At 34.3% G+C, this 14,091-nt stretch overlaps 2 protein-coding genes across 3 annotated transcripts; both read right to left on the bottom strand.

The window, feature by feature from the left end:
* Positions 1 to 303: 303 nt before the first annotated feature.
* Positions 304 to 7,218, bottom strand: LOC123902894 (exosome complex component RRP43). Of its 2 annotated transcripts, none has more exons than XM_045952713.1 (9): positions 6,968 to 7,218; positions 6,697 to 6,857; positions 5,623 to 5,672; positions 5,442 to 5,511; positions 5,238 to 5,343; positions 4,705 to 4,771; positions 4,478 to 4,553; positions 1,224 to 1,519; positions 304 to 610 (listed from the first exon to the last, which is right to left on the bottom strand). In XM_045952713.1, exons 2-9 carry the CDS (start codon positions 6,854 to 6,856, stop codon positions 527 to 529), a joined length of 909 nt encoding a protein of 302 aa, XP_045808669.1. In that variant the 5' UTR covers position 6,857; positions 6,968 to 7,218; the 3' UTR covers positions 304 to 526. The 2 variants fall into 2 exon arrangements, with proteins under 2 accessions (XP_045808669.1, XP_045808670.1); XM_045952714.1 differs by having other exon boundaries at positions 6,697 to 6,859; positions 6,971 to 7,046.
* A 1,913-nt stretch (positions 7,219 to 9,131) lies between these two features.
* Positions 9,132 to 10,846, bottom strand: LOC123893389 (GATA transcription factor 12-like). Its single transcript, XM_045943244.1, has 2 exons — positions 10,532 to 10,846; positions 9,132 to 9,866 (listed from the first exon to the last, which is right to left on the bottom strand). The coding sequence occupies exons 1-2, from the start codon at positions 10,844 to 10,846 to the stop codon at positions 9,132 to 9,134; spliced, it is 1,050 nt and encodes a 349-aa protein (XP_045799200.1).
* Positions 10,847 to 14,091: the final 3,245 nt, after the last annotated feature.

Genomic DNA, 14,091 nt, shown 5'->3' with positions numbered 1-14,091 from the left:
TCATATTGATTATTTTAAAAGTGTGTGTAAACGACAACATAATCCGTGGTTGATTAGTCATTATGCTTTTATCATTGTTCTTTATAATTGAGAGTTATGATGATCAACAAGAGAATGTTTGTGGCCATGAAGATTAAAAACGTTATGACTGTCTAATCAAACGAAAGATCCTGAGTTGCTTTCAAATTGCAACACAAATAGGGTTCTCCCTATCTTAGGTGATTATTTTGCCACCTTTGTTTTAAAAGTGAGGACCAAAATCGCTAAATCGCTAAATCGTAATGCTCAAAGACTAAAAGCGGATTTAAGCCAAAGAGTTATAGATATACTTTCTAACTCCTCTCCTGTACAACTGGAATGGAACCCAAAAATTACTGACCAGACTGACAATAAATTATATATCATAGATTAAAAATTTCATGAAAATGATATTTCAAAATAAAACAACCCCACGGTAGTACCTTAATTTAGAATGTACAAACACATTTCAGTAACCACTCAAAATTGTTAAGATTAATTTATAATTCTACTCAACCTCCATAGCAGAATTTGCTTCGTCTAAGAAGCTTTTTAGTTCCTTTACTCTTTGCCTGGTCAAGGCAACACAGTCCTGAAATCACAACAATTGTAATTAACATCAATTTATATATCCAGCCAAAATAAAATAGTATCAACTTATATAATTTCATCCACCATTTCGGTAGATAACTATTAAACAGTTCAAAGTCACGATACTAAACTTTCCTTCGTTATATTACAGACAACACTATAATTTTCGACTGTGAACCTACTTTGTCATATATTGAGTTCAAATTTAAAACTGTATTTAAAATCTAAAATAAATGAACAGTCAGGAAAAGATTGGACTAGAAAATTATACCACAAACTAAACATAATAAAGTGACGGAGGCCTAAGACGAAGAAACGCAGTTTCTCGCATGAATCTATAAACTTAACCACATTCTGACATTCACATATAGAAGCAAGCCTGGGTATGGTCTTGCTCTGTGGTATCAGTCCGGGTTCTTGAAAGCTTCAAAGGACCTTAGTTCTTTTGTATTCATTTAAATTTAAAAGACTAGCAGATATTTTGTAAAGTATTTGCATAATTTATCACAAAATTGCTCACTAGCAAGCTAACTCAAAATGAGAGACCATGCATGATATCAATATGCCTTTGATATGATTCACATCTTAAATTCCATTGCAATGCGTAAACTTACCTGAATAGCAGAAGTATAGGCAAGAACTGGCCCACCAGGCTTGTAAAGAGATACTAGTTGACCATGTGTATCCAAAACAATTGTCACATGGGTTTCAATTATTGATTCTTCTTCTGCGGTAGGATCTGCCAAGATGTAGCTCTTGTGAAGTATGCATGTTAACGATAATGGAATGCTTTTTAATGTAAGCTTCCTCTTCTCCTTATTGACTTGCTCATTTGCCTGCTTCTTTCCGTCTTCATCAGACATCAATACTATTTTGCTGTCATCATTCATGGCAACAGCAGGAATTTTCACTGGCAACATGGAAATGTACATAAGTTAAAACCAGTATGGTAAATATCACAGCATGACAACAATGTTAAAAGAACAATTCACATTAAGGACAACAATTGCAATACATAAATTCTCTTTGACATAAAATCATACAAGTGATAAACATGGAATTTAATTTGTACCAAAATAAACTAAAATAAACAAGAAATTTAATTTCTAATCCAGCACAGTTTCATGTATACTGCAAAGGTACAACTAATAAGAAGAATAAGAAATATGTAACCAAATTATTAGACTATCTAGTGCCAGTTTGAAACATGCTATATTGCTATACTCAATCATTACTCTGTTATGCAATTCATCCACTTGAATTAGTTAGTGGATGAGCATTGCTGTTCTGACGATTGACCCACTTGAATTAGTTAGTGGATGAGCATTGCTGTTCTGACGATTGACGACTAGTGCAAGTTAATATGTAACAGTTAAAGAGCTCTTTGTGGCACTATATATATGTACCAGCCAATAAATCTGAATATCAAATATTCTTTACAGAAATTTTCTCTCCCAATTTGCCTCTGCTTTTTAGAGTCTTTTATTCTCTCAGTTTCACTCACTCACACAGTTATATGGTATCAAGGACCTTCTTGTGGGTCTAACACTAGTGTATGGCCAAACCACTTCAAACACCTGAAAAGACACTGTGCCTTGGTGGCAGTCCTGCCAGAAATTCATCTTTCAAACCCTAACCACCATTCCCTCCAACTCCAGTGACTTTTTCTCGTATTCTTCTTTATCACTCTGGCTCTCACCAACAAATGGCCTATTCAGCAGCTGAATGGCCTATTTAGCAGGTTCCATGACCTGTACGTGGTTGCAGCCACCTGGCATTGATGCTACAAACAAATTTCTGGTTTGCGTGCTTAATAAAGCTCTTTATGGCTCCCAAACAGCAAACATGGGTCTGGTTTGAAAGGCTTGTGTCTATCCTTCTATGATGTTGTTTCTGTCAAAATGTGAACCGTCATAGTTTGTTACTCAAAGGGAAACCAAAGAATTTATGCATTCATCTGTCAATGATATGATAGTCATTGGTAGCTCATCCTCTATAACTGATGATCTCATTGCCAAGTTAAATTCACTCTTTTCCTAGAAATGGTTCAAGATTACTGTTTCGGTGTCGAGGCCAAGCACGTGTTCATTCTCCATCATTCTTTAACACACGAAATAGAGTTGTGTTCTTCTGGTAAAAGCCAACATAGCTGAGATGGTTGACAGGTTCAAACTCATCGAGCATGGAGCTGATTATGTCTGAGCCCACTTGCACAACATGTCAGTTATTGGATATTTGCAGTATGCGACTCTCACCAGGCAGGAGACAAATTAGTAAGAATAAAGTTTGAAGTTTCTCTCTCAATCTACTGAGGATCACCGCTGGGTCGTTGAGCAAATTCTTCATTATCTAAAGGACCCTTATCACACATGACTTGCTTCTCCAACCAAACATCATAAATCACTCTCCATGTTTGCCTTCTGCAGCGTGGACTAGGTAGGTGATCCAGATGACAAACACTCCACCTTTGGCTAGTGTATACTTTAAGCCCAAATCTGTCTCTTGGTTGCTAGATACAATACTGAGGCCAAATATCACAGCATGGCTAATAGATTTGCTGATATGATGTGGATTCAGAGGCTTAGTGGATTTCCACTCCAGTGTTGTTGTGTGATGTTCTAAGAAATATCTTTATCATAAAGTCGTAAACCTTGTTCTTCATCCTCATACAAAGCACATGGAGCTGAATTCATTCTTAATTCGAGAAAAGGTGCGAAACAAAAGCCTCACTTATGTCATATTCTAGCTTAGAATCAGCGTTGACCCTCTCATCAATCCCTATCTGCCGCATGTTTCTGCAATCTTCACACTTTGGCTTACTCTATCGGCCATAAGTTTCAGAGAGTACATGCAGTGATATACTACAATACTATATTCCCTCATGTGGTCTCTACTCCTGTGTAACTCGTTTACTTGAACTCATGAGTGATTGTGCTGAGTCGGCATTGGTCACAATGACAGCTAGTGCAGTTTATTACAACTGTGACGCCAAAAAGCTCTTTGTATCACTATAAATGTATTGTGTGGCTGAATCCATTCAAGCCAACATACTGTAATATCAAATACACTTTACAAGAATTCTCGCTGTCCTTTTTTCTCAGAGTTCTTTATTTTCTTGCAGTTTGTATCACTTTCTAAAGCTATTAAATATTTGTATATTTTGAAGAAAACTCTTTGTAGAACTATAAGTGATTCATCTGAGGCTGAATCATTCAAGCAATTATATCAGCATATGATAGAACGAACTGCCTAACAATAACTGACCTTATACCAAACAAACTTCACAGAAACTGTCTATCTCCCGCACCCCCTTTCTCTCTCTAGGTTCTTACTTTTATTTGCTTACGGTTCCTATCACTTATTGATACCTTAATAAAGATTCAGCATACTATGAAACAACATTTTAAAAAGAAAACCTCATAACAAATTTCTCAAATATCAAATGGTTAAGTCGGCCTAATTTTTTATAAAATCAAAAGAACACATTCTAAACATGGGCCTGTTATAACAATTTAGGTGGGATTGATAATTTCTTATACCCTGTGACTAAAGAAGGAGGATAAAATTCATCACACGCAATTCTCAATCATTAATGTGCTATACAAAGTTCAAAAAACTACAAAGTTGTTACACTTTTTAATAAAATAAAAACAATTCAAATTCCATGCTAAGTGTTTCCCATTCAAAAATCAATTAGCTCAACTCAGGAAAGCAACGCTAGGAGGTGGTCATTAGCTCAACTCATATTACTATTGATATCTTCCAATTGGAATGTATGTGTCCGTTTTTCTCTAAAAGTGGGCAAGTTCTATCTTCTGAATGATTCACAATATGACTTGAATGCCACATAAGACGACACACTACTTACCATGAGATAAGGCAGCAACTGCAGAAAGTAAAGCAGTGTCAAAAAGAGCCCCATCAGCATCCAAACAATAGATATCCTGCATTAGTTCATTCAATGGATTGGTAACTACACAATCAAAGCAAATAAAGATAAAGTACCTCGCACCATACAATACATTGTTTCTATGGTTGTTAACTAAAATTTGATAAATGCAATATATATATATATATATATATATAAAACCCTACCAAGTATGCCATCCATGCAGCTTTTCCACTAACCAACGACAATTCTTTCAAATCAATCATTCCAGAACTGAAAAAAAAATATACAAGATAAAGGTCAAAGAAATAAGATAGTTTTATATATATATATATATATATTGAAAGAAATAAGATAGTTTAAATTCGAATTTCCTGAAAGCTGTAGGCAGGAAATCACCATATAAATTTTAAAACCAGGAGGGAAGGAGTGGGGTGGGTGGGGGAACAAATTGTTTGATCCCCAAACCAAGCTAAACAACAGCCTGGGTTAAAACACTTTAAGGTTAGTGGAGTCCCTTTGGTAGAGTTCAAAGAGACAAATTACACATATTCACAAACTTGGCCTTAACATTTAAAAACCTAAACCTAAAAAACTCCCCTTTATCTTCCTCTTTTCCTTCTTCTCCCATTTTATTGTGGTAAAAACAAGGATCATAGAGCGAAGCTGGTATAATTAACTTCTCGCACAATCCAAAATAATTGAACCTAACAGAGCAACATGAAAGATTAAAACTTGCCTTGAAATGGTGTCGGACAACTGCTTTGACACAACCGGCTCTGCTTCAGCAGGCCTGCCAGGCCTAACAATCGGAGAACAAATCGCAGGCATGTGGAAATCAATAGCTGAAATAATAGATATCAACACATCAAAATTTCATCCTATATGTCACCACAACAAAATAATCAACCCACAAGTGGCAAAGCCGGCTATGGCCACAAACCTAAGCAACCCTCATCCGGTGTCTCCAAAGAAGGAGTCATGACTTCCATTTTAATAGCAGTCAACATAGTCTGAGAAAAGAAGTCACAATTAAGTCGGTTAAATTCATTCTAATTCAATAACAAACTCTCTTACCCAAATGCAAGCACAATACAGACACAAGAAAAAGGCAAATAGCTAACCGTGGATCCAATCTTCACAAGGGCTGATCCATTAGCAGATGCAACAGAACCTAATCAAAAAGAGAAACAACCACATCAGTACACTCAAATTGTGAATAACATAGTACAAGCACATTTGAATTGACTTAGGAACAACTTATTTGAACATGTCTACTGACATAAGCAATTGTGTGCCTATCTGTGAGAACTTATGAAATGTATATCCTCTATTTTCACCTTATTTCCACCCATAAACTCTCAAGGATACTTGTTCGGAATTTGGATAAACAGCTTAGTTAAGCCCTTATAGCATAACCACTTATTATATAAGTAGTTGTGTAGAAATTATTTCTATAACAAAAGATAGGGGTGAGATAAACTATTTTCATAAACTATCCTAGAGAGCTTATGCCTTATGGAAATATGCTAGAAGGACATGTCATAAGGTGTTTACATAAGCTCTCTGGAATAGTCTTACAAGTTCCTTTGCCAGCACATAAGCTCACATAAAAGCCGGTTTGGATTGGCTTATTTGAGTTTATCTACTTGTATAAGCACTGCTATGGACGTTTGGGAGAGCTTAGGGAAACAACATATGACAGGTGCATAAGCTATTTTCAGCTTATATAAAAAACCTTTCCAAAATAGCTTATAGTTTATATGAAAACAATTTAACTTTCTTTTTATCTTTTATTATGTAAATATAAATAGCTTATACATAACTAATTTTATATGATAAATGTTTATGCTATAAGCTGTTAACTAAACTATTAATCCAAACAAGGCCTGGGTCAATCAATATAGAACCTATGAAAACAAGTTACAACTTATATGAACATAATTTAACCGCATTATTCAAGAAGCGTTCATGCATAGCAATGTTGTATCTCCTAGGTCTATCTATGGATATAGTTTTAAAGATGATTGATGTTGCCATGCAAAAAGGGTTGTACTTGTTGCCAGTTTGTCTCCCATTCATTGAATATATACCAAGTTAACCTCAATAAGCGCTTAACTAGGTTGTTTATCCAAACACGCCCTAAATAACAAAACTTTTACACATTACAAATAGAAATAAGTTTAAAATCAACTAACCAAGAAATATACTAGTATCTCTAGCTTCCTTTAATGGTCTACCATCAGGACGAATAGATTCAGAAAGATGCCTCTCAAAATATCGAACCGGAAAAAGGCGTCGAAACGCATCAACCTCCACTTCAGACGACAAATCCTCCGTTGCATTTGGAACACTCATTCTATAATAACAAATTCAATGCAATAATGGTTAAACCAAAATTGAAAAAAAAAATAGTAACATTCATTGGAAAATCGAGTTTATGCAGTGATAATAGGTTTTGCGAGATACCTTTTTAGCGAGAAAGAGTTTTCCGGTGACGGCGCAGTGGAGAGTGAAAGAGAGCTTCGGTGGTTTTTCAGGCGAAGAAGGAATTGGTTCGGTTTTTTTTTTTTACCTCTCTTTTTCTTCTATTTAAGCCGGGTTTACGGGTTACTTGGATCCGGGTTAACCCAGTACCCATTGTAGTTGACCGGTTTTATATATGTATTGGGCTGGACGGGTATTTGGACAATCCATGTACAGACGGTCCTACCTACTTAGAGCATCCACAATGGAGCTCTCCATGTGTACACATCACTCATTTATAATTTTTTAATAGTAGTGCCTAATAAGTATTCAATCCCTCCAACTCAACGATTCTTAAAAAGTTTTAAATAGGTCACACCAATAACACATCTAACGAATAACTCTACATCATAAGAAGAATGAATTCTTTTAAAAATATATTGATCGTGTTATGCATGTAGTAGTTGATTGACGATATTTTTTGTGATTGATATGTATGACTTCAAGTGTCACACATGATGCATTAGGAAGAGGGTGCCTCAATTGCGTATGATTTGTTAATTTTCATATTTTATTTTGAGTTTAAAGACTACGCACCGTCAGTGTAAATTAATTTTACACTAGCAACAAATAAGAATGAATCATTCTTCCACATCATATTAAGAAAGTGGGGTTTAGTGGAATGATGTTGCAGAAAACATAGTTGGTATTGATTGACAGTGTAATTATTATTTTTTGAACGGCAAAATTTTATTAATAACGCAACTGAGCGCAAGACGAGCACAATGCGTGAAACAAAAACATACAATCACATTACAAGACAAGAAAAAAACTAAAACACCACCTAAATCCAATGACAGCCATGCCGGGACTTACACCAAATGCCATCAACCCTATCCATCCAACTTAAGCTCCATTACCACAATATCAATCAACCCTGCTCTGACTCTAATCCACCTGACAACCGCCACAACCAAGACGGCAATCCCTAAGCTAAACAAAATTCACTGCACCATACACCAACACAGAAAGCACAACCAAGCAACCGGCACGGTGGAGACTGCTGAGCACCACGTACAAGCCAAACTCAACCAAATATCAAATCCAAAATCGCTCAAAAGAGAACCACTATCTGACTGCAGCGCACAAGCAACCACAACGGAGCACCAAAGCTCAAACAGCAACACAAACACAGAGAACAACAACAACCAAAATCCAAAAACAAAACAAAAAGCTGCGGCATAAAGGGCTAATTCTCAGGTTATGTCGAAAATTTGAAAATAAAAAACGATAGAGAAACATTGAACCTTTATTTAATATATATCCTCATGTATGCCAAATCATGTTCTCTTGGTCTTTTTAATATCTTACTTTTTTTTGTGTTTAGGTGTTGTACAATCAATTTAAAAATTTAAAATATCGAGTATCTGATAACGTTTCTCTGATAATAACATAAATTTATTTATTTTTTGACAAAAATAATAACATAAATTTAGGTTCCAAGCATGATAGTTTTGATAATATTAATGATGAAATTTTATTTGAAGAATTACAACTTATTAAGCATATTTTAATAGTTAAATAAAAATCAAGCTTTATCATATTTTGAGATGTTTGAATACATTTAATTTTTTTTCTTTCTTTCTAATGCATCCATAAATTATAGAATAATATTAACTACCATTGTTTGTTATCATTGCATCTACTACAAGACATTTTTCTAATTTTAAATTAACAAAATCATTTTGCAAGCTAATGTGTAACAAAGTTCTAGGTTCCAACTTGAGTTTGAGCATGAATCAAGTTAAAACTCTTAGAAAGAAAAATTTACCGCCTATTTAAATCCCACAAAGTTTAAGGGATCATTTTCGTTGCATACAGAACATATTCAAATTACACACTACAAATCTAATGATATGACGACTATGAGAACACTACTCTTTTATTTTGCCTACAAACTGTTGAAATGTAAAAAATTTGAGTAATTGTTTTTTGAGTGTACCAAAACATGGTCAAATATAAATCGGTCTACAAAAATTCCGAGTTAGAAAAAATGTGTAATCACTAACAAAATTTTATGATGGAAAAAAAAAATATAACAAGTCGTATAACTCTGCTACAAATCAATTAATCCCGAGGCTCCACCATAGTTGTTCTAAACTAGCACCTACTGCATCATTTGTCTAAAATCAGGTCCCACATGTTGATGAATCAAGTAATCTTCACCATTTGACATATCAAACATCATATTCTGATGTTGTAAGAACTGGTTCTGTTGATGTTGATGAGCCTGCAACATTTCCTTCTGCCTCCGTAGCTCTAACACTTTACGGTGCGAGTTGGAGTGTTTTGTCAACACGAATGTTGGGCTTGCTGCAGGCCGGTATTCAGGCACTAACCGGCCTGACTTATATCTTACACCACATGCATTGCATAATGTCTTTGGGCCCTTAGGCCCGGTTCTCCATTGCGGTGTCTTGTCCGTCATGCAATGCAAGCATCTACGGCCATCTCCGCCTGACCCTCCGTCATTATTGTCCTTTCTTCTTGGAGCTGTCTTTGGCTGCTTCTTTGGAATAGTGACGGAGGGTAAAGTCGGAGTGGGAATAAGGAGTTGTTCCTCTGGCTCAGAAGAAGACGGGGTCGTTTGAGACAGTACAAGAAGACGCGAACTCCAGTCACATGGGGGTCCACGAGTCCTCTTGCTACGAGCCTTAGCTGGAACCGAAACTTCTTTATTAAATATTGGATTGTTTCGGTTGAGCTGGGAAAACTCACGGGACCCTTCGTCCTTGTTTTGCACTTTCATGCCTGATATCAGTTGCATCTTTTGAAGATCCTCGTTTGAAAACGATTCCTCCACAATATTCGAAAGCCATTCCAATTCCGCTAAATCATCATCCTATTTCAAATTTCAACACGAACAATAATCAGTCCTCTATATATTCTCTCAAAACATTGATTATTATTACGAAGTAATAACATTGCATTATCTATAAACAATCAAGCATATACACATTTTGTGTTGAGCTAATGCTTTCATGCGCACAAATTTATGATACTCAATTTTTTTTATTATTATTAACCCTCTATGGGAACGGCGCCAGCAATTAAGTGTTCGGTCACAGGGTAAGTAAAACCTGACAAAAAATTGTTTCCACCAGAAATCGAACTTGGTTCCTGAACACATTCTTCCTAAGATAGCTCATTAACCACTTGAGCCACATATCTTGGTTTTATTGATACTCAATATTTTGGTAACAATTGAAACAAACTTTGCAATAAAATTTAGTTTTCGAACCGTGAAATGTGCCCCCATTCTGTTGTATTTATGCCTAGCTACTTGTTTTTCCCCTGAAATTATTGGCAAAAAATGGTTCAAAAAACTTCAAATGGAATTTGATGTATTCATGTTATACATAAAAACGGGTTAGAAATTTAATCACATGGAACTAATTAAAAAAATGTCACGTTAAATATGTGTTCCAAAATTGTGAAGTGTACATGTTTGTTAATGAATTGTTAATTGTTAATAATTGATATATAGATATATAATATATAATATACCGGAACACACAGGTCTCCGGAGAAATGGCAGCCAATATCAGGAACGAGATTGGGGTCGCACCCGGACAATGATGACGAGCTGACGCTATTGACAACCGTAACGGTGGAGGATGAATCGGTTGAGTTGCCGGTGGCAGAATCAAGGTTGGTGTCAGAAATGATGGTAGCATCATCAGCGTCATCGTTGAGGTTAAGAAGGTCCTCAACGATGAATTGTTCGGCAATCACATTATTGGTCTTGACGCCGTTGTCGGATGATGAGGAAGGGAGTTGTGGGCAAAATGTGGTTTGGAAAACGTTGGTTGTTCCTTCCATTCCTATTTCCTACGTACCGTATGGAATAAAATTTGTAGAAACTATATGTTCTTTATTATTATTATTATTTTGTGTTGGAAAGTTGAAGGTAAAATTTATGAAGCAACAAAGGGAAGAGAAAGAGTAAGTGAGAAAGTATAGGGTGTGTAAATTGAAGTTGTGGTTTTAAGTGGAGGCTCGAGAGAGAGTAAAGGAGAAGAAGGGTTTGTTTATTTACTACCGCTTGAAGAGGACATCATACACCTATATTAAGATTACAAAGCTGACTCGATTTTTTTTTTTAAATTTCTATTTTCTTATTGAAGATTTTCTATTTAAGAAAAATATATTTTATTACGAAGTGCAATCCACGAAACGTTTAACATTGATCATTACCTATTTTTTTCGTCGAAGATATATTTTTCGTTTTTTAAATATTAAAACTAAATTAAAATGTCATATTGTCGATCGGTTGTGAATTTTGTGATATGGTTCTTCGTATTAAATAATATTGTCATTTTTATAATAATTATCATTAATAATAATAATTGGAAGGAAAAAAAGTTTTCTGCCGAAAAAAGATGAAATAAGTGGTTTTTAATTAAATTTTCAATTGAATTGATTTTTTGATTTTTGAATAATTGAATTTTTAACTGAATGAAAGGCTTCAAGAGGGAATTTGAGTTTGTAGTTACTTTGATGCCCTTTACTTATCCTTGTGTATATAGCACGTAGCACGTAGCACGTAGCCAATGAGTTTTTCTTTTAAAAAGTTTTGTACAATGTGATGTGTTATTGTTAACATTGGACCTAAACTCAGCCTTATAGAAGTGCTTATTTCTACTTTATAAATACATTTTCAGATTATATGTGGAACTTCTTAAGACAAGTTCTGAGATTATCTTATAATTGAGAGTTGAGTCTAATTCAACCTTATAAAGTCGACTTGTACGATGAAAATTACCTTTACTTTATAAACACATGTGTTCAGATCATCTTGCAACCGATATGAGACTTCTTAACAGTTATTTCTCTTCAAAGATGTACAATTGAAATAATGACGACATCTTGTATGCACCAACAATGTGATGTGTTATTTCTCTTCAAAGATGTACAGTTGAAATAATGACGACATCTTGTATCTACCGACAATGTGATGTGTTATTTCTGTTCAAAGATGCACAATTGAAATAATGACGACATCTTGTATGCACCGACAATGTGATGTGTTATTTTTCTTTAAAGATGTACAATTAAAATAATGACGACATCTTATATGCACCGACAATATGTAATTTTTCTAACGCATCTAATCAATACACATCACACCAGTGTGTATCTCTATATGTTAGTTTCATAAATAATATTTCTATGACATGATTTTGATTGAATGTATATATGTAAAAAAATTATACCATCAAATATTAGCTAGATTGTTACAATGTTAATGGTGATACCATGATTAATAATAGATGCTCAACTTTGTGGAGCCGGTGGAGGGATTTGGCTCTGAATGAAAATATTTCCAATTCATAAATTTAACTAGCTCTCCCCGTAGTTTCTTAGCTCAATTTTGCATAAAATTGGAGATGGTCGCAATATTCCATTTTGATCTGATCATCTTGGTGTTCTCCTCTAGCTTTTAAGGACTTATTCCCTATGGTGTATAATGTCTCTATGGATAATAATTTATTTATTTTTTTGCAGATCTGGTTCATCTAAAAAAATTTCGCTGGAATTGGTCGCTTTATCAGAGGAGTGAATTATTTGATTGAGAGGAGATAATCCATATATTGACTTGTTGGTATTTTTTGTTGCAGATCTGGTCATCTAGAAAGTTTTTGCTGGAATTAGTTGATTTATTGGAGGCGTGAATTATTTGATTGAGAGGAGAGACTCCATATTGACTTGTTGGTGATGCTGAATGATGGAAACTCCATCCTGCTGTCCCAACAAGTAGCCAAGAGATTGTGGAAGACATCAATACCGTCGAAAGTACAAATTCTAGTGTAGAGGAAGTTCTTGAGAGGGCTTCTAGCTCGAGCGTATTTGTCTCAAAGAAAAGTTATTCGTGAAGATGAGGAGGTAAATCACATATTCATTTCTTGGCCCTTTTTTCATTAAATTTGGTGCAAAGTTTTCAATTGGATTGGGGTTTAGACACGGCTCACAATGAGCACCTAACATTTCAAGTTAACTTGCAAAATTTTCACGAGTATAGGTAGCAATTTGAGTAAACTTTGCTTATGAACTCGAAATAAATAAAAAAAAATTAAATTTGTGGCAAGTTAACTCAATAAACTCACTCTTCAAACTCATAAATGTGAGTCGATTTAACCAAAAGTAAGAAACCTTTGCTACAAATTTAGGGCATCATACAATTTCATAAATGTAGGTAGCAATTCCAAATCAACTCACTTATAAACTCAAAATCCAAAAAAAAAAATTGAAATTGTGGCAAGTTAATAAACTCATCAAACTCGTAAGTGGTGAATAGAGTTCACAAAATAAGTAAGAAACTTTTGACACAAGCTTAGGACATAGGGGACATCGATTCCAATCCTGTGATATGGTTACAACAACTTGTACACTGCTTAATTATAATATATAGCCAATCTTCCATTCTATTTTTTACAATCTTCCAATGTGGGATTTATTTTTATTCATTTTTTTTGACAAGTTTATATTTATTTATGGATTAAATATGTTTTTGATCTCTATTTAGGACGCTTTTAACAATAGTCCTTATTTTATTTTTTTAAGTTTTTAAAATTCCTACATTTTATATTTGTTACTATATTTAAGATTTGTTTGGATTAACTTATTTTTGAACTTGTGTAACACAATTTATATAAATAAGTAAATTCTTATGTATTATTTATAAGTTTGTTAAGGTATTTTATGAAATAATAGCCTATGAAGATACAATTTTTACTAGTGATAACTTATAAATTAACATAAAAATTTATCTATTTGCATAAGCTATTTTTTATAAGCTAAACAAAATTTGATAAACTTAAATAATAAACCCCAAAACACATAATCATACCATAAGTGTTTTTTCTTTTTTTTTTTGCTTGGAGAAGCTGTTTCTTCTTCTTCTTTTCATCTTCTTGATTAGGAAAAGGGTCATATTTGATATTGGAACTTGTTTGACCTACTTTGAAGATAATTTACATCATGAAGGTTTCTGGCTTTTGTGCTTGATGGTTGTGATGACTTATATTCCGTTTCTAGTTTCATAAGTACCACAAGGCTCTCCTGGT

The sequence above is a fragment of the Trifolium pratense genome, linkage group LG1 (genome assembly GCF_020283565.1).
Source record: "Trifolium pratense cultivar HEN17-A07 linkage group LG1, ARS_RC_1.1, whole genome shotgun sequence".
Taxonomy (NCBI): Eukaryota; Viridiplantae; Streptophyta; class Magnoliopsida; order Fabales; family Fabaceae; genus Trifolium; species Trifolium pratense.
This window is presented reverse-complemented; position numbering and strand designations above follow the sequence as displayed.

Bases quoted from the DNA above. Each gene is read 5' to 3' on its own strand.
- LOC123902894 (XM_045952713.1), bottom strand. From the start codon at position 6,856: ATGAGTGTTCCAAATGCAACGGAGGATTTGTCGTCTGAAGTGGAGGTT. The intron at 5,673-6,696 runs GTTAGTTGATTT...CTTTTTGATTAG, and splicing joins AGATACTAGTATATTTCTTG to GTTCTGTTGCATCTGCTAAT. The intron at 611-1,223 runs GTAAGTTTACGC...TTGTGATTTCAG, and splicing joins CCTATACTTCTGCTATTCAG to GACTGTGTTGCCTTGACCAG.
- LOC123893389 (XM_045943244.1), bottom strand. From the start codon at position 10,846: ATGGAAGGAACAACCAACGTTTTCCAAACCACATTTTGCCCACAACTC. The intron at 9,867-10,531 runs GTATATTATATA...AATTTGAAATAG, and splicing joins CCGGAGACCTGTGTGTTCCG to GATGATGATTTAGCGGAATT.